The sequence below is a fragment of the Puma concolor genome, chromosome B4, assembly GCF_028749965.1.
Source record: "Puma concolor isolate L17-30 chromosome B4, mPumCon1.1.hap2, whole genome shotgun sequence".
Lineage (NCBI taxonomy): Eukaryota > Metazoa > Chordata > Mammalia > Carnivora > Felidae > Puma > Puma concolor.
In genome coordinates, this window is record NC_141673.1 from 60,690,312 (window position 1) to 60,718,188 (window position 27,877).

The window sequence follows — 27,877 nt, forward strand, 5'->3', positions numbered from 1 at the left end:
AACTCCTCCTCCATAGCTCATAACTTAAGAGAGACAGAAAAATTTCTTAGAGAAAATTATTGTCTTTTCATAAAAATGGGAATTTTTCTTCTAAATCATGCTTTTAAAATCTTGACTTTGGGCTATTTTGTCAGCTTCATGCATTTTCACCACTTGCATCCTGACACTTCAGTACCCTTCTCCATATGGACATTTAATCCAAGCCCCTGTAACCTATAACTCAACACCTTGCCACTCTTTATCCTCCTTTCTTTGCTTTCCTGGGAATCCACAAGTTATAGGTGGGGTTATTTATGTTCATTTCTGATTATTCTGTATCTCTGATACCTTGTGATTGCCCATATTTTAACCTTTACTCTTAGCTATACGTTTAAAAGAATATTTGTGAGATTTTATCCAACGTTTTTAATTTTTTAATGTATTTTCCTATAGTATAGAAACGCTATTATCTTGTGTCTCAATTGATCCTTGTATTATTATATCATGCCCTCACTTATTTTATTCACTATTGTATCATAAAATTTCAATTCTTACTTGAGGTTTTGTAGTGTTTTATGCACACTTGGGTATAATAATTAGCAGTATTATGCTATCAGTTTTATGGAAGACTAAAGAATAGATTTATTATAGCATAAGATTTATTATATTGGGTTATATTTATGTACAAATGAATTTATGAGAAGTACACTTTCATTTTCTTTACTGAGATGTCTCCCACAAGAAGTTAAATAACAATCAAGGAAAGAAATAAGCTCATTAAGGTGCAATGCAAGTAAATTGAAAAAGGAGCTGACACATATAACTGAAATATAGATTATTAAAAGATAAATAAAATTATAAGCATTAACAGAAATGTTTAGCACCACACCTTTTATTTAATTTCATTTATTGACTGCTATTTTATTTTACTTCTTTAAGAATGCTGCAACTCTTTTGATTGAGTCACTGAGGCTTTTTTTTACTTATTTCTCAGTGTATAAATAAATGGATTTAATGTAGGTGAAACAGAAAAAGTGAGTAGTGAAACTGCTTTATGAATAGTCACTTTCTCTTTTGCTGTAGGAGTCATATAAATGAACATGCATGTGCCATAGGTGATGAAAACTACAGTCATGTGGGAAGAACAGGTGTAAAAGGCCTTTTTTCTTTGCTGAACAGATGGAAATCCTAAAATTGTTTTGATAATATAAGATAGAACTACATATATAAAGGTCAAAATGGGGGTCAGCACAGATTAAAACAGTTTGTTTCATGAGCCATGTGTCTGAACATGCTATCTTTAGGAGGGGAGAAGCATCACAGAGAAAATGATCAATAAAATTTGAGTCACAGAATTTCAGATTTAGCCCCAGACTAAGTGGGGGAGGTTATGACCAACAATCCAGCCAACAAGCAGGAAAAAATAAGACTGCTGCAGACTCCTTGCTCATGATGGTTACCCAATGCAAGGGTTCGCAGATGGCCACATAGTGGTCATAGGACATGATGGCCAGCAAGAAAAATTCTGTTACTGCAAAGAGGTGAGTAAAAAACACTTGGATGACACGAGCATTATAGGTAATGACCTTGTCACCTGTTGCTATGTTATACAAGTACCTGGAAATACAGACAGTGGTGAATGAGATCTCCAAGAAGGAGAAATTTTGTAAAAAAAAGAAAAAAAAGTACGTGGGTGTTTTAAGGTAGGGATCCACAAAAGTGAGTGTGATGATGGTCCCTCAGCATGTAGGTAAAAAATAGAAAGATAAAAATCAGAACTTGCAGCTCAGGGTCATCTGTCCCAGAAAATGGATGTTGTTACTGTAGCGTTTTTAATCACTGATGTCTTCTGTCCAATCTGCATGCCTGATAATTCAGAGAAATTATTGTATAGATAAAATCTAATTTAATCAGCTATACTCTACCTTCACTACATTTTCATATTATATTTTAATTATTTGTTTCATGTTTTTATCTAAATTCTAGTTAGTTAACATATAGTGTAGTATAGTTTCTGGAGTAGAATTTAGTGATTCATCTTACATGTAACACCCAGTGCTTGTCACAAGAAGTGCCCTCCTTAATACCCATCACCCATCTAGCCCATCTCCCTGTGCACCTCTCCTCCAGCAACCTTCACTTTGTTCTCTGTAGTTTTGTGGTTTGTCTCTCTCCCTCTCTCTCCTTTCCCCTATGTTCATCTGTTTTGTTTCTTAAATTCCACATATGAGTGAAATCATATGGTATTTGTCTTTCTCTGATTTATTTCACTTAGGATAATACACCCTAGCTCCATCCACGTTATTGCAAATGTTGATTTCGTTCTTTTTGTTGGTTGAGGAATATTCCTGTGTGTGTGTGTGTGTGTGTGTGTGTGTGTGTGTGTGTGAGATATAATACGTCACATCTTCTTTATCCATCCATGAATCGATGGACATTTGGGCTCTTTCCATAATTTGGCTATTATTGACAATGCTGCTATAAACATCAGGGTGCATTTGCCTCTCTGAATCAGTATTTTTGTATCATTTGGGTGAATACCTAGTAGCGCAATTGGGTGGTATGGTTGTTCTATTTTTAACTCTTTGAGGAAACTCCATACTGTTTTCCAGAGTTGTTGCACCAGTTTGCGTATATTTTAAATCACAATATGGATGTGATTAGATTATCTGCTGATGTGGTGTGATTTCGTGGATAGCAAGAATGTAATTTGGCTCCCCGAAATTCTTTCCTGTTCAGAACTAAGTAAAAAAACTGCATTATTAAAATTGTGCTTTTAGTTAACAGTTTGGTCCTTATCCAAATGATAATACATGGTATATAATTTGAATTCATTCTAGAGTCTTGACCAGAATTTGGAGTCTCTACTTTGGTTTTATAACAAGATTTTTTTTCTTTGTCTTTGTTTTTGGATAAATGTATTTTCTCTCATGATTCATGCTAAATCTTCCTTATGTATTCCTCTATCATTCTTGTTTTCTTTCTACATTTCTCAATTAATGTGCAAGCTATTAAGCAGAATACAGCCTTTTAAACAGAATTTTCTTGTATAAATTTATGAAATGCTTTAATAAATTAACCTAAAAATTATACACATGATTTTTGGTTACCTTTTTGCCTGTTTTGATTCCTTGGACCTACTCATTCCTCTTCACCTCTGACCATATACTCTGTCATGGTTTTCTCCACAATTTCTACAATTTTATGTAACATGTCACTTAATGAATACTCAATTTCTATTTTTGGTAATGGATTTTTTTCTGACTAATCTACTGAATTTGCTATCAAACATATCTACTTTTTATTGAAGCCCTGACCAAACATATCTGTTTGTAGAAATCACACGCATTTCCATTTCAATGTGCCTAAAACAGAAATCATGATTTTCACATGGTATGCACCCTCCCCTCTTTCCCTGTGTGCTACCAGGTTCCATTTGTTAACAAGCATTCAGTGCCAGGTATTACTAAGCACTTCTTTTGTAGACTTTGTCCCATGTTCCCCAGCTTAACTGAGTAAGCCTAATTATCATTGATTTCCAGTTGAAGTACCATTTCCCCTGGCAAGTTTTTTGCAATTCTTACGGCTATTTTAGCCTACACACCCACTCTTGTGCTCATATAACAAGCAAAACTTGCCACTATGTTAATGTTTAGTGGGAAAATATATTTGTTGAGATTGTCTTTTTTACTGTGATAGCAGTGACATCTAGCACAGTTCCACATATATTGTCAATCTCTGAAGAATATTTTCTGAGTAAATTTATCCCAAATTTTTGGAACACAACAACAAAACTATTTTTTCATACTTGGACTTAAATTGATATTGCTCTGATGCTGAATATGCTAATTAAATTTTCTATATTTCTGACTCTAGAATCTTTTTTCTTTTATTTTTAAAGAGGACTATTTTTATTAAGTCACATTGTGAGGTGATCTTTAGAATTGTGATGAAAGTAATAACTGCCTTCCCTTCCTTTTGGTTTTTCAAAAAAGTAAATGTATTTTTATTGATACTGTGTTTCTATCATCATTGTTATCCATTAATGCAATGTTAAATCTAGAGACCATGATTTTTTTTTTGATGCTGAGTGTATGTCAAAAGCTGCTCCACAGTAATTCTCTCAGGCATTGAGAAATAATTACTAAAGTGGAGGCTTGAATGTTTCCAATTTTTAATCAGTGTTTCAATGCTTATAATCTCACATCAGTGAGTGAAAGCAATTCCACTTGGGACCACAATTTATTTCTTTGTAAACAATTTTTCTTCATTTTAAAAAAATAATCACATCATTAAAGTTATACTTTTGCTTTTATTTTACAATATGAGGTCGATTGTATAGGTGATGTTATTTCTGGATATTTTATTCATACTGAGATAGGCAAAAAGTCCCATCTGGAGGTTTGCCATTACATACTGTTAAATCCACAGGGTGATGGTCACCAATCCAATAAAGAAATGCTAAAGATGAAGTCAAGCTTTCACTTTTTCCAGATGACCTGATATTATACATGGAAAATCCAATAGACTCCACCAAAAGTCTGCTAGAACTGATACATGAATTTAGCAAAGTTGCAGGATACAAAATCAATGTACAGAAATCAGTTTCATTCTTATACACTAATAATGAAGCAACAGAAAGACAAATAAAGAAACTGATCCCATTCACAATTGCACCAAGAAGCATAAAATACCTAGGAATAAATCTAACCAAAGATGTACAAGATCTGTATGCTGAAAACTATAGAAAGCTTATGAAGGAAATTGAAGAAGACATAAAGAAATGGCAAAACATTCCGTGCTCCTGGGTTGGAAGAATAAATATTGTCAAAATGTCAATACTACACAAAGCTATCTACACATTCAATGCAATCCCAATCAAAATTGCACCAGCATTCTTCTCGAAACTAGAACAAGCAATCCTAAAATTCATGTGGAACCACAAAAGGCCCCGAATAGCCAAAGTAATTTTGAAGAAGACGACCAAAGCAGGAGGCATCACAATCCCAGACTTTAGCCTCTACTACAAAGCTGTAATCATCAAGACAGCATGGTATTGGCACAAAAACAGACACATAGACCAATGGAATAGAATAGAAATCCCAGAACTAGACCCACAAAAGTATGGGCAACTCATCTTTGACAAAGCAGGAAAATATCCAATGGAAAAAAGACAGTCTCTTTATCAAATGGTGCTGGGAGAACTGGACAGCAACATGCAGAAGAATGAAACTAGACCACTTTCTCACACCATTCACAAAAATAAACTCAAAATGGATAAAGGACCTGAATGTGAGACAGGAAACCATCAAAACCCTAGAGGAGAAAGCAGGAAAAGACCTCTCTGACCTCAGCCGCAGCAGTTTCTTACTTGACACATCCCCAAAGGCAAGGGAATTAAAAGCAAAAATGAACTATTGGGACCTCATGAAGATAAAAAGCTTCTGCACTGCAAAGGAAACAACCAACAAAACTAAAAGGCAACCAACGGAATGGGAAAAGATATTTGCAAATGACATATCGGACAAAGGGCTAGTATCCAAAATCTATAAAGAGCTCACCAAACTCCACACCTGAAAAACAATCCAGTGAAGAAATGGGCAGAAAACATGAATAGACACTTCTCTAAAGAAGACATCCGGATGGCCAACAGGCACATGAAAATATGCTCAACATCGCTCCTCATCAGGGAAATACAATTTCAAAACAACACTGAGATATCACCTCATGCCAGTCAGAGTGGCCAAAATGAACAAATCAGGAGACTCTAGATGCTGGAGAGGATGTGGAGAAACAGGAACCCTCTTGCACTGTTGGTGGGAATGCAAACTGGTGCAGCCTCTCTGGAAAACAGTGTGGAGGTTTCTCAAAAAATTAAAAATAGACCTACCCTATGACCCAGCAATAGCACTGCTAGGAATTTACCCAAGGGATACAGGAGTACTGATGCACAGGGGCACTTGTACCCCAATGTTTATAGCAGCACTCTCAACAATAGCCAAACTGTGGAAAGAGCCTAAATGTCCATCAACTGATGAATGGATAAAGAAATTGTGGTTTATATACACAATGGAGTACTACGTGGCAATGAGAAAGAGTGAAATATGGCCCTTTGTAGCAACGTGGATGGAACTGGAGAGTGTGATGGTAAGTGAAATGAGCCATACAGAGAAAGACAGATACCATATGTTTTCACTCTTATGTGGATCCTGAGAAACTTAACAGAAACCCATGGGGGAGGTGAAGGAAAAAAAAAGAGGTTAGAGTGGGAGAGAGCCAAAGCATAAGAGACTCTTAAAATCTGAGAACAAACTGAGGGTTGATGGGGAGGTGGGAGGGAGGGGAGGGTATGTGGTGGGTATTGAAGAGGGCATCTTTTGGGATGAGCACTGGGTGTTGTATGGAAACCAATTTGACAATAAATTTCATATATTAAAAAAATTAAAAAATTAAAAAAAATAGCACAGTAAAAAATAAAAAAGAAATGCTGACTCAGGCTCATGGTTTGCTTGAAAACTAGAACACTTCCAGAGAATCTGGGGACATAGTCAACAAATGTAAAAGATTAAATTCAGCAGTAGTGGAGAATGATTGCTGCATTCTACCTACTTCTCTCTCATCCTTTCTCTTCATCTCTCAGGCTACATATACATCACTATATACCCTTAGCTCAACATGCTATAGGCATTAATGCTCAAAACATTTTTTTTCTCATAAGATATTACACAGCATTAAAAATGGAATCCAGAAACTGAGAGTGAGATATAACCAATTGATTTCAGTTTATCTTTCAATAAATATTTGAAAGGAGGCAGAGATTTTTATTGAGTGATATTTCTGTACCCGGATTTAGAGTGATAAAGGGAGAAATACACACACACACACACACACACACACACACACACACACACTGGGTGTTTTAATTTTACAATATGAGGTTGATAGTATAGCTGATGTTATTTCTGGATATATCTTATATTAGGATTTTTATTTATATATCCACCAATTTACTCTTGAAAAATCTCATATATTTTTGGAGGCTTTATAAAATATATGTTATAACTTGCATATCTGATTTTAATACAGGCAAGTGAAAAATTTTCTTCTCAGAGAAAAATATGGCCAAATTTTCACAAAGGGAAATATTACTAATTTTGCAAAATTTATCATACTTTTATGTCAGACGATAATAATTTAAGTTGTTTGAATATGGTAATTCTTAAAGACAGTTGAAATGGTAGGTTTGATGAAGATTTTCTTGGGAACTTTTCATTTTTGCTAATGCATCCACATTTACTCTCATGGGTTCTGTGAACATGTAGGAAAATGAGATTGCTGTGTCCAACAAATTGGATTGGTTTTCTCATAGAAGGCCTAAGAAATACTATCTTTTACATTTTAACATTTAAAAGGGGGATAATGATCTTAATGGTAGTGCAATGCTAGAAGCTCTCACCTCTTTTGAAAGAGTTGGTATTTCAATATCCCTGGACAGGGACAGATACCTTGACACACGCCCCCCCAACCTTTTTTTTTTGCTCTACCTGCAAATAAATGAATAAACAGGAGGTCCTTGGTGATTTGCCCTGAAAAGTCCCTAATGAATCTTTGGAATAATTTTATTTAGTGAAAACAAATAACTAACAAGGGCTGCTTTGGCTCCAGTGTCCTTAGAGACAAGAGGACAAGCATCAGGTTATTTAGTTCATTTTCTTAGCTTTCTTAGTAGCTTTATTGAAGGAAACTAAACATATAATAAATTGTACATATTTGCAGTGTACAACTTGATAAGTTTTGTGAAAACATTAAGAATCAAAAGAGTGAACATGTCCATCACCTCTAAAAATGTTCTTGCTCGTCTTTGTAATCCCTTGTGCCTTCTGTGTGTTCCTCCAGGTCTTAGGCAACCACTGATAAGTTGTCTGTAACTACAGATTAGTTTGATTTCTTGTAGAAGTTTAAGTAAATACAATAATGCAAGATTGTCTCTGAGAGAATGAATATACTGAGAATGAATTTAATAATCCTTGTTTTTATGTGTTAATTGTTCTTTCCTTTTTATTTCTGAGCAGTATTTCAATGTTGTTGGATCTGTTGGGTCTTTCAGTTTGTGAATATTACAAATAAAGCTACTGGAAATAATTGTATAATAGATTAGTAGTATGGAAATATACTTTTATTTGTCTTCAGTAAATACTTTGGAATGAAGTAGGATGGTTCGTTAGTTTATAAGTTAGGCATGCATTTAACTTTTAAAGAATCTGTCAAACTTTTCTAACATTCCTTTAGCATTTTACATTCCCTTTATTTGTATGAGAGTTCCAGTTGCTTTACATTAATGCCAACCCTTAGCGTGATGGGTCTTTTTACTTTTTATTTTTTTAAATGTTTATTATTTTTGAAAGAGAGAGACAAAGTATGAGTGGGGGAGGGGCAGAGAGAGAGGGAGACACAGAATCTGAGGCAGGCTCCAGGCTCTGAGCTGTCAGCACAGAGACCAATGTGGGGCTCAAATTCACAGATGTTGGAGGCTTAACTGAACCACCCAGGTGCCCTGATGAGTCTTTAATTTTGGCCATTTTAGTAGGTGTGTAGTAACATCTCACTGTTGTTTAGATTTATAATTCCTTAATTACATAAGATGTTCATTTTTAATATGCTTATTTGACATTTGCCTATCTTTTTTTTATTTTAATTTTTTAAAATTTACATCCAAATTAGCATATAGTGAAACAATGATTTCAGGAGTAGAGTCCTTAATGCCCCTTATCTGTTTAGCCCATCTCCCCTCCCACAAGCCCTCCAGCAACCCTCAGTTTGTTCTCCATATTTATGAGTCTCTTCTATTTTGTCTCCCTCCCTGTTTTTATATTATTTTTGTTTCCCTTCCCTTATGTTCATCTGTTTTGTCTCTTAAAGTCCTCATATGAGTGAAGTCATATGATTTTTGTCTTTCTCTGATTACTAATTTCACATAGCATAACCCTCCAGTTCCATCCATGTAGTTACAAATGGCAAGATTTCATTATTTTTGATTGCCAAGTAATACTCCATTGTGTATATATACCACATCTTTATCCATTCATCCAGCGATGGACATTTGGGCTCTTTCTATACTTTGGCTATTGTTGATAGTGCTGATATAAACATGGGGTGCATGTGTCCCTTCGAAACAGCACACCTGTATCCCTTGGATAAATGCCTAGTAGTGCAATTGCTGGGTCATAGGGTAGTTCTATTTTTAGTTTTTTGAGGAACCTTCATACTGTTTTGCAGAGTGGCTGCACCAGCTTGCATTGCCACCAACAATGCAAAAGAGATCTTCTTTCTCCGCATCCTCGCCAACATCTGTTGCTGCCTGAGTTGTTAATGTTAGCCATTCTGACAGATGTAAGGTGGTAGCTCATTGTGGTTTTGATTTGTATTTCCCTGTTGATGAGTGATGCTGAGCATTTTTTCATGTGTTGGTTGGCCATCTGGATGTCTTCCTTGGAGAAGTGTCTATTCATGTCTTTTGCCCATTTCTTCACTAGATTATTTTTTTGGGTGTTGAGTTTGATAAGTTCTTTATAGATTTTGGATACTAACCCTTTATCTGATATGTCATTTGCAAATATCTTCTCATTCTGTCGGTTGCCTTTTAGTTTTGCTGATTGTTTCCTTCGCTGTGCAGAAGCTTTTTATTTTGATGAGGTCCCAGTAGTTCATTTTTGCTTTTGTTTCCCTTGCCTCCGGAGACGTGTTGAGTAAGAAGTTCCTGTGGCCAAGATCAAAGAGGTTTGGTCTGCTTTCTCCTCGAGGATTTTGATGGCTTCCTGTCTTACATTAAGGTCTTTCACCCATTTTGAGTTTATTTTTGTGTATGGAGTAAGAAAGTGGTCCAGGTTCATTCTTCTGTGTGTCGTTATCCAGTTTTCCCAGCACCACTTGCTGAAGAGACTGTTTTTATTCCATGGGTATTCTTTCCTGCTTTGTCAAAGATTAGTTGGCCATATGTTTGTGGGTCCATTTCTGGGTTCTCTATTCTGTTCCCTTGATCTGAGTGTCTGTTTTTGTAACAGTACCAAACTGCGTTGATGATTACAGCTTTGTAATACAGCTTGAAGTCTGGGATTATTATGCTTCCAGCTTTGGTTTTCTTTTTCAAGATTGCTTTGGCTACTCAAGGTCTTTTCCTGTTCCATACAAATTTTAGGATTATTTGTTCTAGCTCTGTGAAGAATGCTGGTGTTACTTTGATAGGGATCGCGTTGAATATGTAGATTGCTTTGGGTAGTATCGACATTTTAACAATATTTTTTCTTTCTATCCAGGAGCATGGAATCTTTTTCCATTTCTTTGTGTTGTCTTCAATTTCTTTCATCAGCTTTCTACAGTTTTCAGTGTATACATTTTTCAGCTCTTTGGTTAGATTTATTCCTAGGTATTTTAGGGTTTTTTTGTGCAACTGTAAATGGGATCGATTCCTTGATTTCTCTTTCTGTTGCTTCATTTTTGGTGTAAAGGAATGCAACCGATATCTGTGCATTGATTTTATATCCTGCAACTTTGCTGAAATCATGAATCAGTTCTAGCAGTTTTTGGTGGAATCTTTTGGGTTTTCCATATAGAGTATCATGTCATCTGCAAAGAGTGAAAGCTTGACCTCCTCTTGGCTGATTTGGATGCCTTTTATTTCTTTGTGTTGTCTGATTGCAGAGGCTAAGACTTCCAATACTATGTTGAATAACAGTGGTGAGAGTGGACATCCCTGTCTTGTTCCTGACCTTAGGGGGAAAGCTCTCAGTTTTTCCCCATTGAGGATGATATTAACGTTGGGTCGCTCGTATATGGGTTTTATGATCTCGAAGTATGCTCCTTCTATCCCTACTTTGTTGAGGGTTTTTATCAAGAAAGGATGCTGTATTTTGTCAAATGCTTTCTCTGCATCTATTGAGAGGATCATATGGTTCTTGTCCTTTCTTTTATTGACATGATGAATCACATTAATTGTTTTGCAGATATTGAGCCAGCCCTACATCTCAGGTATAAACCTCGCTTGGTCGTGGTGAATAAATTTTTTAATGTATTGTTGGATCCGGGTGACATTTGCCTATCTTTTGGTGGGGTATTCATGTATGTCCTTTGCCCATTCTTAGATTGGCTTCTTTTCCTATTATGGAGTTGTAACAGTTCTTTATATACTCTGGATATAGTCTCCCATCAAATATGAGTTTTGAATATTTTCTTCCATCGAATGGGTTTTCCAGTTTTTGAATGATGTCCCTTCAACAACAGAAAAAATTAATTTGGATGTTGTCAAATTGATTTATGCTTATATCAGTTGTGCTTTTGGTGTTATATCTAAGAAACCATTTTTAATGCAAGGTCACAAGGATTTACTGTATGTTTTCTTCTAAGAGTTTTAAAATTTCAGCTTGCTTTATTTATTTATTTATTTGAGAGAGAGACAGCACAAGAATGGGAGAGGAGCAGAGGGAAGGAGGGAGGGAGGGAGAGAGAGGGAGAGAGAATCCCAAGCAGGCTCCATGCTGAGTGTGGAGCCCAATGTGGGGATTGATCCCACGACCCTGGGATCATGACCTGAGCCGAAATCAGGAGGTGGACACTCAAATGAGTCACAAAGTGCCCTTAGAATTTTAGCTTTTACGTTTAATTCTATGACTCATTTTGAGCAAATTTTATATATGCATGAGAAAGATGTCTGAATTCTTTTTTTTTTTTTTTTTTGGCATATGGATATCCAGTTGTCTAGCATCATTTGTTGCAAATATTATTTTTTTAAAATGATTTGTCATGGTACCTTGTTGTAAATCAGTTGACCATTATAGTGGATTGAATAGTGCCCCTGAAAAAGAGTTGTCCAAGTTCTAATCTGCAGAACCTGCAATTGTGACCTTCTTTGGAGAAAGCTCTTTGAAGATGCAATTAAGCTAGAAATTTTGAGAAGACTCTAGTTCCAATGATTCCAATAATAAGAGAAGAATACACAAAGATACATAGGGAAGGAAGCCATGTGAAGATGGAGGCAGAGGTTAGAAACTATGCTGCTATAAGTCAAAGAATTCCAGGGGCTACTGGAAGCTGAAAGCAGTATGGAAGTATTCTCTCCTTTTTTTTCTTCCTAGGGACACAGTCTTTGCATGGGGAGGTTTTTTTTGGTTATTAGACAGTATTTTAGAATAAATTAAATTTTGCATAAAGATACATTATGGGCAGAGCATGAAAGGAGTAGTACAAGAACACACAGGAAAGATATGATAGCCAGGATTCCTGCAGAATGTGTGCGGGGGACATTTAAGATATTTTTGGTGTCTATTTTACTTATGTTGCTTAGAGGACAATCATTTCTTATTTGTTCTGGATCCCTGTTTTTATCTTAACTTTTATATAATTTTATATTATTGTGGGAAAAAATGGAAGCAAAGAAGGGCCAGGAACTCCTGGGAGGGGGAAATAGGCCATAGAACACTCTTTACTGCCGATTAAAATAGGGCAGAAGGAAGAACATTTGCCAAACACCTGACATTTAGGAGTCACTTTTATTTGCCTTATAGATCTTTGGGAGCTTGACGTGATCTGACTAATCACTTTCAATGTTAATGGTCTAATATATCAATAAAAGATAGAGATTGTAAGAGTGAATGAAAAAACACTACCCCTGTGAGAAACTTCAAAGTCTTCTGTTCCATTCTTTCTTCCCCTTCACATATTCCTATATGTTGTTTACAAGGAACCAACTGTACATATACATTCAGATGAAGAGTAGGGGGACAAAGAAAACTATATCATGCTACCACTAATCAAAAGTAAGCTGGAGTGGCTATATTAACTTCTGCCCTAATTATTATTATTTCCTTCCATTTGCTTGCTTTGGTTTTGGTTCTTAAAGTGGAAGTTTAGGTCGTTGATACGAGATCTTTCTTATTTTTTAATATAGGTGTTTATTGCTATAAACTTCTCTGCAAGCCTGCTTGAACTATATCCTGTAAGTTTTGATATGCTGTGTTTTTGCTTTCATTCATCTCAAAAAGTATTTTCTCATTTCTCATGTGATTTATTCTTTAATCTATTGGCTATTTAGGAATGTGTTGTTTACTAATTGTAATTTTTTCAAATTTTCTTCATTTGTTGATATATAATTTTATTACATTGTAGTTGGAGAACATAATTTGTGTCATTTAATCCTTTTTTTAATTCTTGTGATATTGCTTAGTATATGATCTGTCCTAGAGAATTTCCATATGTGTTTGAGAAGAACGTGTATCTTGATGTTTGGTGGGTGTTAGGTTTAGTTGTTGTATAGTGTTACTCATATCTTCGATTTACTTGATAATCTTTTGCCTAGTTCTATCCATTATTGAAAGTGGAGTATTGAGGTTTCTAACTATTATTTTTGAATTGTCGATTTCTTCTTTCATTTTGTGAGCTTTTGCTTCATATATTTTGGGGCTTTTTTGCTAAAGATATGTTCATAAATATCATATCTTTCTGAAAGGATTTTATCATTATGAAATGTCATTCTTTGACTCTAGTAATAATTTTCATCATAGAGCCTCTTTTGTTTGATATTTAATATAGCTATGCCAGCTCTTTTTCAGGTGGTATATGTTTTTTCAGTCACTTACTTAAATCTTACTTGGGCTTTGAATCTAAAGTTTGTGTCTTGTAGATAGTATTGAGTTAGATAATTTTTAAAAATGCATTCTGTCAATTTCTGCCTGTTGATTGAGGCTTTATTCCATTATATTTAATATAATTAATGATAAGGCAGGATTTATGTTTATAATTTTACTATTATGTGTCTGTCTTTTTTCTTCCTTAATTTGTTCATTAGTCCCTTTTTGCTTTAAATCAATATTTCTCTCTCTAAATATGTATATGTATATGTATATATATGTATATGTACATATATAATATAATATAATATTATATATGTACATATACATATATATACATATACATACAGTTTCATTCCTACCAAGAGTGCAAGAGAGTTGCCCTTTCTCCACATCGTCACCAACACCTGTTGTTTCTTGTGTTGGTTGATTTTAGCCATTCTGACAGGTATGAGGTGATATTTCATTGTTTTTAAAAAATTTTTAATGTTTATTTTTGACAGAGAGAGAGATTGATTCAGAGCATGAGTGGGGAGGGGCAGAGAGAGAGGGAGACACAGAATCCAAAGCAGGCTCCAGGCTCTGAGCTGTCAGCACAGAGTCCGACATGGGATTTGAACTCACGAATCGTGCAATCATGACCTGAGCTGAAGTCCTACGCTTAACTGACTGAGCCACCCAGGCGCCCCTCATTGTAGTTTTGATTTGTATTTCTCTGATGATCAGCCATAAAAAAGAATGAACTCTTGACATTTGCAATGACATGAATGGAGGTAGAGAGTATTATGCTAAATGAAATAAGTCAGTCAAAGACAAATAGCATACAATTTCACTCATGTGGAACTTAAGAAACAAAACAAATGAGCATAGGGGAAAGAGAGAGAGAGAGAGAGAGAGATAGAGAGAGAGAGAGCCAGGCAAACCAAGCAAAAGATTCTTAACTGTGGAGAACAAACTGATGGTTATCAGAGGGGAGGTGAGTGGGCGATGGGTTAAATGGATGATGGGGATTAAGAAGTATATTTGTTGTGATGAGCACTGGGTGTTGTATTGAAGGGTGAATCACTATATTGTACATTTGAAACTAATATGACACTTATGTTAACTAACTGGACTTTGAATAAAAACTTAAAAAATAAATATTTTTCTAGTATTCCCTTTTAATTCTTTTTTTTCATTATATGTTTTAGATTTGTTTTCTTAGTTGTCATCCTGGGAATTTCAATGAGCATCTTAACTTTTGCACTCTAATTCCAATAAACCAAATTAATTTCAATAGTATGCAAAAGTGTTCAATACAGCTCAATACATCTTACCTCAGTACTACTATTATCCTAACATCATATCTTCAGGCATAAAAAGCTTAGAATGCAATTTCATTATTGCTTTATGCAATTGTCTTCATTAAGATAGAAAAGAACTATAAACAAACATAATTTATACTATCCTTTTTATTTCCCTATGTATTTACCATTACTAGTGCTCTTCATTTCTTTGGATTAGGTATTGTCTAATGTCTTCATTTCAACTGGAAGATTTCCTTTTAGTGTTTCTTTTGGGCAGTTCTGTTAGCTACAAATTTTCGGGTTCTGTTTATCTGGGAAATTTCTTTAGATTTGTTGGGAACACATCTCAGCTTTCCTTTGAGAATGTCTATACAGGAATTCAGAGTGTAATTACAGTATAATGTCTTTTGCCAATTTTGGGAAGTTTCCAGCCTTATTTCTTCAAGTATTCTTTCAGTTCTACACTCATTCTCCTCTTTTGGAAATCTGATTGTAGGGATATTAACTGTTTTATTATTACCCTAATGGTCCCTGAGACTCTCTTCAGTTATTTTTCTGTGTTTTCTTCCTATTTTTCAAATTGAGTAAATTATATCAGTCTGTCCTCAGATCTCCAGTTCTCACCTCTGTGATCACTACTCTAGAATTAAGCCCATCCAGCAAGTTTTTCACCTTGACTATTTATTTATAATACTGTAATTTACATTTGATTTAAAGAGATTTAAAAAATTTTTTTGTGTGTTTGGTTGTAGAGAATTTGTTATTGCTTGTTGAGGTAATTTCATGATGGCTTTTTAAAAATTATTGTCAGATAAATCCACATCTGACTCATTTCAATGTTAATATTTGCTGCCTCTTCACATTTGTGTTGTAATTTTCCTGGTTGTTGGTATGACAAGTGATTTTCTTGTTATATCCTGGGCATATTGGGTATTGTATTATAAGACTCTGGAGCCATTTTATTCTTTTTTTTTTTTTTGCAGGCAGTTTCCTTGTTGAAGTGTAGCATGAGGGCTGGGTGGGTGTTCACGTAGTTTCACATTAAGCCCTGCCAGCACCAACCTGGTAAAATTGGTGCATTGAGTCATATTGCCTTATTGCTGACAAGTGGAGTGGAATTTCAGGTCCCATCAGCCCCACTGACACCTTCCCATTGGAAGAAGGGCAGTGACTCTCATAGCCTCATTGCCTGAGTAAGGGTTTATGATTACCTCCCTGCTGGGCCTCATTGCCACCAGGGAAGTGAATGGGAGGTATAGTTCATAACCACTTTGTTGCTATAGCCTGTGGAGAATCTGCTCCTAGTGGGGTTATGCTGATCAGAGAAAGCTTTTTTTTTTTTTTTTAAGTTTATTTATTTTGAGAGAGAGCAAGCAGGGGAGAGGCAGAGAGAGAGAGCAAGAGAGAGAATCCCAAACAGGCTCTACGTTGTTAGAGTGAAGACCAGTGCGCGGCTCCAACTCACAAATTGTGAGATCATGACCTGAGCCCAAACCAAGAGTCAGATGCTTAACTGGCTGAGCCACCAGGCACCTCCAGAGAAAGATTTTTATAGGCATTATCTCATAGCTGTATGCCACAGTTATAATTGTTATCACTGTTTGCAGATCAAGAAATCAAATTATAGTTGTGCAAATTGTGTAATGTCGTGCATCTAGAAATTGGTGAAGTTTGGATTGAAATTAAGGATCCCTGACTCTAGTGGTTGTGCTCTAGTTTTCATAATTGTATAGTTGTATTTCATGAGTGTATATGCAAGATGCTGAATGCAAATCCTGTGTGTTTTCTGACTGCTCTACCACTGGCCATTTCACCATCTATCTCTCTCTCCACTGCCCCCACCCCCAGTCCCTGAGACACAATATTGAAATAAACCAGTTAATAACCCTACAGTGGCCTCAAGGGGTTCAAGTAAAAGGAAGAGTCACACGTTTCATTATGAATCAAAAGCTAAAAATGATTAGGCTAAGTAAGGAAGGACTGTCAAAAGCCAAGATAAGCTGAAAGCTAAGCCTCTTGTACCAAATATTTAGTCACGCTGTGAAAGCAGAGAAAAGTTCTTGAAGAAAACTAAAGTGCTATTCCAAATGAACATACAAATGATAAGAAAGAAACAGGTTTATAGTTGATATGGAGAAAGTTTTAGTGGTCTGGATAGAAGGTGAAACCAGCCACAATATTTCCTTAAACCAAAGCATAATCTGAGCAAGGCCCTAATTGTCATCGATTCCTTGAAGGCTAAGAGGTGAGGAAGCTACAGAAGAAAATGTAGCTAGTTAGTTCACGTTAGAAAATGTAGACGTTAGTTCATGAAGTTTAGGAAAAGAAGCCATTTCCATAACATAAAAGTACAGGGTGAAGCAGCAACTACTGATGTGGAATCTTCAGCAAGTTATCCAGAAGGTCTAGCTAAGATCATTAATGAAGGTGGCTACACTAAACATCAGATTTTCAATGTAGATGAAATAGCCTTATATTGAAAGAAGATACTGTCTAGGATTTTCATAACTAGAGAGGAGAAGCCAATGTCTGGATTTAAAACTTGAAAGGACAGGCTGACTTTCTCTTGTTAGGGGCTAATGTAGCTGGTGACTTGAAGTCTAAGCCAGTGATCCGTGACCATTCTGAAAATCCTAGGGCTTTTAAGGGTTATGCTAAATCTACTCTGCCTGTGCTCTATGAATGGAACAACAAAGCCTGGATGACGGCACATGTGTTTATGACATGGTTTATGGAATATTTTGAACCCCATTGTTGAGACCTAGGTCTCAGAAAAAAGTTTTCTTTCATAATATTATTGCTCATTGACAATGTATCCAAGAGTGCTGATGGAGATTTACTATAAGATTAATATTGTTTTCATGCCTTCTAACACAACATACATTTTGAAACCCATGGATCAAGGAGTAATTTTGACTTTCAAGTTTTATCATTCAATACATTTCATAAGGCTTGAGCTGCCATAGAGAATGATTCTTTTTTTTAATTAAAATTTTTTTTAATGTTTATTTTTGAGAGAGAGAGTGAGAGCAAATGAGCATGAGCAGGGGAGGGGCAGAGAGAGAGAGAGAGGGTGACACAGAATCTGAAGCAGGTTCCATGCTCTGAGCTGTCAGCACAGAGCCTGATGCAGTGCTTGAACTCACAAATGGTGAGATCATGACCTGAGCCAAAGTTGGATGCTTAACTGACTGAACCACCCACCTGCCACGAGAATGATTCTTCTTATGGATCTGGGCAAATTGAAAACCTTCTGGAAAGGATTCACCATTCTAGATGCCATTAAGAACATTCATGATTCATGGGAAGACGTCAAAATATCAACATGAATAGGAATTTGGATAAAGTTGATTCTAATCCTCATGGGTGTCTTTGAGAGGTATGAGACTTCAGTGGAGGAAGTAACTATAGTTGTAGTGGAAATAACAAGAAAACAAGAATAAGTAGAGCCTGAAGACATAACTAAGTTTCTACAATCTCATGATAAAACTTTCCTGGATGTAGTTATTTCTTATGGATGAGCAAGGAAAGTGGTTTCTTGAGTGGTTTCTCCAACTCCTTATAAAGATGCTGTGAAGATCATTGAAATAAAAAGATTTAGGGGCGCCTGGGTGGCGCAGTCGGTTAAGCGTCCGACTTCAGCCAGGTCACGATCTCGCGGTCCGTGAGTTCGAGCCCCGCGTCAGGCTCTGGGCTGATGGCTCAGAGCCTGGAGCCTGTTTCCGATTCTGTGTCTCCCTCTCTCTCTGCCCCTCGCCCGTTCATGCTCTGTCTCTCTCTGTCCCAAAAATAAACGTTAAAAAAAAAAAAAAAAAAAAAAGAAATAAAAAGATTTAGAATATTACATAAACTTATTGATAAAGCAGTGGCAAAGTTTGAGAGGATTGACTGTAGTTTTGAAAGTTATACTGTGGGTAAAGTGCTATCAAACAGCATCACATGCTACAGAGAATTGTTTGTGAAAAGAATTAACTGATGTGGCAAACTTCATTTCTTATTGTAAGGAATTGCAATAGTCACCCCAAACATCAGCAACCACCACCCCTATCAGTTAACAGTTATCAATATCAAGGTGAGGCTCTCCAGCAGCAAAAAGATTATGACTTGCTGAAAGCTTAGATAATGGTTAGCTTTTCTTATAAGCAATAATGTATTTTTATTTATTAAATTTTTTATGAAAATATTTTATGTAAATATAGTTGACATACAATATTATGTCAGTTTCAGGTGTACAACATAGTGATTCAATTATTTGAAATTCTTTGTTTGGGTCAATAAGTATTACATATTTGGTCCTCTCTCTGATCTGATTACTTACATAGCAGCTGGCTCAAATATTTCCTATCTTCAATCACTGCATACTTTGTCATTTTCCAACATTGTTGAATTAAAAGGTTTTTGCTGTAGAGGTCCCAATTAGATGGTTACATGAAGTTTCACTTTGTTACTTTAAAAAGTTTCTTTCTTCATAATTAGGAAAGGCAGGTATCAGTTCCCACTGTGTATCTAGTCCTGTAGCTTAGTTTAAAGAATATAGAAAAGCAAAATGAGGGAAAGAACAGGTCACAGTTTGTCTAAAAGTTAACCTTGGCACTTCAATACCAGGTTAGGGGACGTAGGCACAACACGGCATTTCTAGTGGTGGTATAGAAAGGGATTGTGTCTGCAGCCTAGACATGTTTCCTCAGTTCCTGTCACTACAATTCCAAATAAATAACTCCTTCCAAGTCACCTCGTTCAGCTTGCATGTACTGAGGATGGTATCTTTTCTTCAAGAAATACCACCATTTTCTCCCAGCTGTTAATATTTCACACTATTAAGAACACTTTCATGATATTGACATTGATATTATGATATAGAGATTAAAAATTGAATTTACATGAAAATGTGAGAGGGCAGGGTCACCCAGTGATAAAACGTCAGCAAATAAGTCTCTCAATGGAGATAAAATTTACATGTTTTAGGCATAGTTTTTGTTTAAAATGAGGGTGAGATTGTGGTAGAGGATGCTTAGGAGGGTTGCCCCAAATTCTATGATGTGTAGACAATGTTCATTGTCTTAATACACAAAAATAGGGGCGCCTGGGTGGCGCAGTCGGTTAAGCGTCCGACTTCAGCCAGGTCACGATCTCGCGGTCCGTGAGTTTGAGCCCCGCGTCGGGCTCTGGGCTGATGGCTCAGAGCCTGGAGCCTGTTTCTGATTCTGTGTCTCCCTCTCTCTCTGCCCCTCCCCCGTTCATGCTCTGTCTCTCTCTGTCCCAAAAATAAATAAACGTTGAAAAAAAAAATACACAAAAATAGGTTGTCAGTGACTGTCATATATTTGTCACTCATGTTGAAAGGCACACTTCATAAATGGTTGTTGAAACCTTTCATAAAATTCACCTTCTGTGAATACAGACTCACACATAGAGCTCACCAGTGTTTCACCACCCACAGAAGATGAACATTTTTTCAGCAGAAAGCCTGCCTCCTCATGAGCCCAGGAAATATTTCTCTACCCTCCTAACCACAAAGCTTATAATAGTTTAAATGGGTAGGTAAAGATCTCTGTTTTGGAAAAATTGATCTTTTGATATTTCTAGCAGAGATAAATTTTTCTAAATTGACAAAATTGACCTAATTTTCAGTTAAGTGAAAGAAACAAACATGTCCTTGGTAGTTCTGTCCTAAACATTACTAATAAATCTCTTATGTAAGACCGGGAATCTAGAGGGGGAAGAAACAGAACTGGGGAAAATGTCCTGAGAGACACATATACAAATAACGTTAACATCAGAGGTAGGCCATGTCTATACTAATAACTAATAGATTGCAAGGCAAAAGTCAACTTTGTTTTATTTTATTTCAATATCATGATAAATATTTTTAAGATGATAAGGATAGTTTTTCTGATTTATTAATCCTGCAAAATGTGTAATGCTTAGTGTAACATATTCAGATAATAAAAAAGAAAAATCTTCTAATGAAAGAAAAGGCAAAGTGATAACTATGTTGATAGTTTTAAGAAATACCTCTCAGATTTTTATGATTCTTTTGTTTTTATATCTCATGGGCTTTTCTGTTTCTATTTTTATAATTAATTGATGAATTATTTTTTTGTATACATGTCTGTTTTTTCCTGATATGTTAGGAATAATTGGCAATAAAATATATAAAGTGCTTAACTTGATAATTTGATACATATGTATGTTGTAGGTGGTTACCAAAATCAAGTTAATTAACACATCCATCACCTTATATAGTTAATCTTTGCAGTGAGAATGCTTAAGATCTACTCTCAGCCAATTTTAAGTGTGTAATACAGTATTATTAAATATTATCTATACTATACATTAGATCCTCACAACTTATTTATCCTTTTTAAAATAATTGTTTTGAATTCTGTTTAACAGAACTTGTAGATTTTCATTTCTTTGGTCTCAGTTACTGGAAAATTACTGCGCTCCCTTGATGGTGTCCTGTTTCTTTGCCTTTTCATGTTTCTACTGGCTTTGCACTGATGTCTACAAATCTGAGGGAGCAGCTGCCACTTGGAACCTTTTAAACTGGCTTTGGTGGGAAAAGACTTGCTCCTCCAAATGGCCATGAGGGTGCCAGCTAGGTGTGTGCAGTGTTTCCACATCCAGGGAGGGTGCAGCAGTGCCTCAGAGGGCTGGACACAGAGCAGTGACAATCTAGTCATAGCTGCATCTGAGGCCCCAGGGTGTGGGGTGCAGAGCAGTGACAATCTGACCTTGGTGGTGTTGGTTCAAACTGTGACCTAGGACTCAGGGGGCAGAGTATGTGGTAGCAGAAAGGAAGACATGACCTGGTGAAGTCCTTTAAAAGGGATTAATTAAAGACAGACTTTCAGAGAAACATACTTTTGAAGAGTAAGATGAAAAAGAGATCAATTATAGGATGTCCCTAAAGAATTAAGAGTGAAATATCAGTTGTAATGTGTGAGAAACCTACTTTAACTCCACATGCACATCTTAAAATACTCATTCAGATTTATTCAACTTATCCAAGCTTGTAAGCGTTTCAAATGTAGTGAGGGTTGTGACTTAGAATGGTAAATTTTTGTACAGGGGGCTAAATTTACTCCCTCAGTTAAGCTTATGGTCTCTGCAAGTTATTGAAAGACCAACATCTACTTGCACAATCCCTTGTAGGGTATCTTGAATAGATTTCTTCTAATACAGTTACATTACTTCCACCAATGTACATAAAAAGTCAAGAAAAAGAAAATATTACATAGACATATTCCCAAATGCCCTCAATGCAATGGACTCCTTGAAAATGGGAGACAGCAATTTAAACACCAGTCATTCAAAAAAAGTGCTTGACAAACATTAAAAGGCTGGAATTTTATTTAAATGATTGCCCCCTCACAGTAGGTATAAGAGGAAGTAACACAGGCACTTTGCTGGAAAGGTTTATAGGACCAGAAGATGTGAAAGAGGGGTGGGTAGTATTAAAACTTCACAACTTTGTGTATATTATTTTTAATACTCATATGGTTGTTTTGGGCTAGATTTGAGTTTAAGAGTGTCTGAGGAGGAAGATGCCAATAGTCAAGATAGTATCCATACCATTAAATTTAACAGTACATACTTCTAATGGTACTTTAAGGTGGGTCATCATTTCATTCATTTAACCAGAATAGACCTAAGCTGTGAATATGGCCCCCTTGCTAAGTACCAGGGATATTTCTGTGATACTTCACCTGTCAAATCTAGTGACAACTGAGTGGAGGTGGGGGCAGAGGAAAAGATTTATCAGGCTTGCTGTGACTGTCTGTGCTTTGGATGGAGACTTATAGCTGAGAGGGAGAATCAACCTCATTCATTACCAATGCAAAGCTTACAAAAGTCATTTAAACATGGGCATCTGACTGATAGGTGGGGAAAAGGCATGAATGGTGAATCACATATTGTATGTTTTACAGGCCAGGTCTAGAAATGGTGCTCATCACTTCCACAGCCATTATGGTAACTATAACTTGGGTACTTAGACACACCTAACAGTGTAGAACTATGGCAGAAAAATGTGGTCTACTGTGTTGCTAGGGATAACAACCAGCATGTTTGGCAAACATCAATATCTGTCAGATAGTAAGAGTAAATATCTTCAGAGTTTAGTTTTTTTTTTAAATATTTTAACATTTATTAATTTTTGAGGGAGAGACAGACAGAGTGTGAGCAGGAGAGGGGCAGAGAGAGAGGGAGACACATGATCTGAAGCAGGCTTCAGGCTCTGAGCTGTCAGCACAGAGCCCGAAATGGGGCTTGAACTCACAAGCTGTGAGATCATGACCTGACCGAAGTCAGACGCTTAACTGACTGAGCCACCCAGGTGCCCCCAGAGTTTAGTTTTAGTGGAGAGTGAAAAATGGAATAGGGTTCACAGTTAGCAAGCTTAAAAAGAAAGTGAGAGTGTCAGTATGACTGGAGAATAAGTGATACAGAGACAAATAGTATATATATAAAGCTTCAGGTTTTGTGTGTATTCACCTTCCCTTTTGGATTCATTGACTCATTTCTCCTTTACATCTTTGAGAGGAATGCAGTTTTTTTAATTGAGTCATGAAAAGCTTGCTTCACTTGCTTGTTTCTCAGTGTGTAAATAAAGGGATTCAGCATTGGTGAGATAGAAGTAATAAGGAGTGAAATCCCTTTATTAATAGCCACCTCATCCTTGGCTGGAGGTTTGACATAAATGAAGATGCAGCTACCATAAGTAATGGAAACAACAATCATGTGGGAAGAACAAGTGGAAAAGGCCTTTTTTCTTTGCTGGGCAGAGGAAAACTTTAGAATGCTCCTGATGATATATATGTAGGAAAGAACTACACACATGAGGGTGATAATGAATGTCAACACAGCACATACTATAATCATCTGCTCTATCAACCATGTATCTGAGCAAGAGATCTTCAGGATAGGAGATGGATCACAGCAAAAATGATCAATGATGTTTGAATCACAGAATTCCAGGTCCAAACCTAGACTGAGTGGTGGGAGAATGATGATCAGTGCTGCTACCCAACAAAAGAGGATGAAGTTCTTGCAGACTCTGCTGTTCATAATGGTCATGTAATGCAGTGGTTTGCAGATGGCCACATAGCGATCATAGGACATGGTGGCCAGGAGAAAAAACTCTGTTACTGCAAAGAGGTCTGTAAACAACAGTTGACTGACACAAGCATTATAGGTAATGGACTTGTCACCAGATGATATGCTATATAAGAACCTGGGGATACAAGCAGTTGTGAATGAAATTTCTAAGAAGGAGAAATTTTGGAGGAAAAGATACATCGGTGTTTTAAGGTGAGAATCAATCAGAGTGAGGGTGATGATGGTTAGGTTTCCAGATGCACTCAATATGTAGGAAAGAAATAGAAAGATAAAAAGCAAAATTTTCAGTCGAGTGTCATCTGTCAGTCCCAGCAAGATGAAAGTCGTAAGTGTGGTTTGGTTTCTCATCTTTGATTATTTCTTGTCTCTTGCCCAATCTGCTTGAAACAATAAAGAGGACTATATGAAAAGCTCCAAAATCCTGGCCAACTTCTAACCTCAAGAGAAGTACATCTAAGAGTGATTCCTATACACTTGGTTAATGGAGAAGTGAGCACATAACACATGGTGATGTTTGAGTGCCTCTTTGTGTCACACAACTAACTATTCATATTTAAATCACATATTTCCTCCTGCTGCTTCTAATAAATCTAGAACTTAGCTAGACCTGGTGTCAGTTGAACATATCATCTTATAAACATCATTAAAGAAAATTCCTCTCTTTATAAGTTGCTTTTGGATCAACAATTCTGCCCTCCCCATATTTTCCATCTGCAGACATGCTTCTAGCAGAGAAGACTTGAAAACTAACAATGGTCATTGGTCAAATAATCCCAGTACTAAAATTTACATATGTATTAGTTATTAAACTGGCAATGAATATTTATCACATAGTTTATCCTGTGTCAGCTTATTTAGTTCATCTTCTTGGAAGTGTGTTTTTGTTGGATATATTTTCTTAAAGATTCATTTAAGTGTGTTAACAGTCCAATTTTTTTGAGGTTTTCCCCATAGAAATTTTACTTTAAATGTACATATTTAATATTTTTAATATTTACCTTTGGCTGTATTTTCTTTCTACTTTTAGAATATATTATCTACTTAATATATATTGTAGGATATCCTTGTTCTCCAAAGAATTTCTCCTCCAGTTACAAGCTGAAGTCTGCATTTGTATCATCTCATTCATTACTTCTAGGTTTCTTCAACAGTGATGGCCCTAAAGCACTCAAGCTGCTACAGTTTCGTATTCTCTAGATCTTGAGAGCTTTTATTCCTCTTTCCCCATCAATGGTTTCTCATTTAGAGCAGATTCTTGATATTAAAATTTGAAACTGAATTTCCATTGTTTCTTTCTAAACACATTTGACAGTGACAAATCACTCCTTGCATGTATTGAACAGTAATGTGTTTGATTCAAAATTATTACAGAAAAGTAAGGGAACATTAGGAGTATGTTTATAGAGCTGAAGAGCCATAACCCCAATTTTTTTGCTTTTGCCTACCTTGTTTCAGCTAGAAATAACTTATGGTAAATCACATGTACCAATATCACATGTACAAAGAAGTTTTAGCCTTTTAATTATACTTCCACTTTGTCATTTAAATTTCACCTATATGATGTCTCCTCTGTCTTATCAACCATTTATACATCAACTTATCTGATTTTTGCACCATTTAAACTACTCTAGTCAAGGTCAACACTAGCTTCCCTCTTGTTTCACTCACTAAACACAATTCAGCCTTCATTTAGCTCAAATTCTTTGCTGTATATGAGACTATAAACTGCTACCTTATGAAAGTCATTACAGCTTAATTCCTGCCAACTCATATTTCCTTGAATTTCTTCCTACTACTTTGTCTATTCTTTTTCATTCTCTCTCGTGGCTTCCTTTCCTTCTCCAATCCGTTTGGTTATTGATCCATCTGAAATCTCTTTTCTAGAAAATCCTTTCTCTCACTCTGTCTCTTATGAATAAGTTGAATCTTATAAAAAGGTGACTTCAAATAGACTGATGATTCCCAACTTTGTATCTGCAGGGAAAATATATCTTAGGTGTTCTGACTTCAACATTCAGTTTATTCTTGGACATCTAGATCAGATTTGGAGGGTTTGAATTTAGACTTTTTCTTTTTCCTTTTTGAGTATCCTGAGTAAGTGATTTGCTTAACGTCTTTATCTTGTGCTTTTTTTTTTTTCATGTACAAAATTCAGGTAAAAATAATTATTTACATCTTAGGGTTATACTGATAAATTTAGATACTATAGATAAAATATCTATAACTGCGTTTGGAATATGGCAAACAGTCATTACTATTAACTATATTGAGCATTCTTATTTTGTTATTTTATTGTGTCTTATTGAGAGTCCTGTGGATGTGCACATTTCAAGATTTTAAATGTGCCTCTCACTATTGCATTTCCTTCCCTATCAATCCTAAGTCTCATCCAAGGACAATCTTTATTGTTCCTTTTTTCTTTACTTCCATTTTCAGTTTATCACTAGGTCTTGCCATTTTGGCTATCTTCAGAATTTATTTCTTTTATTCTTTCACTCACAATACTAATTTTACTCTGGGTGTTTTTATCTCATTGAAACATTGCAAAAGCATATTAATATATACTTAACATATATCTTTGCATTCAAAATTTAAAATCAATATAATCAGAATCATTTTTTAAAAATACCAAATATGATTAATTCTCCCTTATGTGTTGTAGAAAAATGTTTCTGAAAGATTATTAACTGACATTAACCCTATACTAGATATTTCCTTAAAACTCTTGATCTGTCTCTCAATTATATGAAAGTTAATTTATTTTGGCTTTAGGTAAGAATTATGAAGAGTAGAAGAAGGAACATGTTTAGGGATTTTGAGTTTCAAATGCATCAAGCATTTAGATTAATGGAATCTTTTCATGCAATAAAGATTTTATTCCATGCGTAATGAGTAAGGACAAGGCTTCTCATACTTAGAGAATTTAGGAAATTTGTTTAGCAGGGGATAAAAGAGTTAGGGGATAGGTTAGAGAATTTGATGGTTCTGAATGAGATCTCTATGTTTGGGGCTCTCTGCTATCTTCCACTGATATGGAGCCAGAATAACAGAAGGAAAGAAAATGAGATAGACTTCTGCAGGGTTTTTTCCTTGAAGAGCTCTCAGGAGGAAAATAATAGGAAATAATTAGTTGCTCCTTGAACACAGGCTATAAGGGCATTAGAAAGTCACATAGTATTCCCAGTCTCAAGATGGTGTAGAATTAGAAGAAGGTTGTTCCTATGCTTAATAGTGGCAGGAAGCTAAAAAAGAACGTTCAGTCCTTCATAAATTTTCCTGTATTGCAATTTGCTGTAGAGATATAAAAGTGTCTTAAGGCTTATACAGAGAACCACTGAACCGTAAGAGTTCTATGGGAAGAGGGACAAGAGATCCCACAGCAGAAAAGCACAGAATAGGTATTTGAGGATATGAAGAGATGATGGATATTTTGATAATGTCAACTCTGATGGATACTGACATTTCTTTACCTCTTAATACACTCAAAGTGCACAGATGTACCAGAATTAGGATGAAGCTGGGTTGAGGGCGACAGCACAGATATATGTTAATGATTCACTAGAATGAGGTGGTGGAGTTAGGTAGGGAGGGAAGACACTGATATTAAGTTGAATTAAAAAAATGAATTTTTATTTTTTTCAGAGTTTGCAAGTAGAATTTTTGCTATCTCAAATAATTAAAATTACTCAAGTCATAATTTTAATCCTTTCTATCACTCCCTTTTACCTTCATCATAAAATTTAAGCTTCTCAGTGAGCATATGGAGATCTTGCTAATATTTCCAGTATTAATACAATTTACCTAATTTCTTCTATTCTTCTAGTGTACTTTTACTGGATGCTATCTTACTCCCCATAGTATGTATATACC

At 35.8% G+C, this 27,877-nt stretch overlaps 1 protein-coding gene and 1 pseudogene across 1 annotated transcript; both read right to left on the reverse strand.

Annotated features, from left to right (window-relative positions):
• Nucleotides 1–958: 958 nt before the first annotated feature.
• On the reverse strand, nt 959–21,570 carry LOC112863738 (olfactory receptor 6C2-like; annotated as a pseudogene).
• Nucleotides 21,571–23,416: 1,846 nt separating this feature from the next.
• On the reverse strand, nt 23,417–24,364 carry LOC112863642 (olfactory receptor 6C2-like). The gene has a single exon (XM_025926799.2). It carries the CDS (start codon nt 24,353–24,355, stop codon nt 23,417–23,419), a length of 939 nt encoding a protein of 312 aa, XP_025782584.1. The 5' UTR covers nt 24,356–24,364.
• Nucleotides 24,365–27,877: the final 3,513 nt, after the last annotated feature.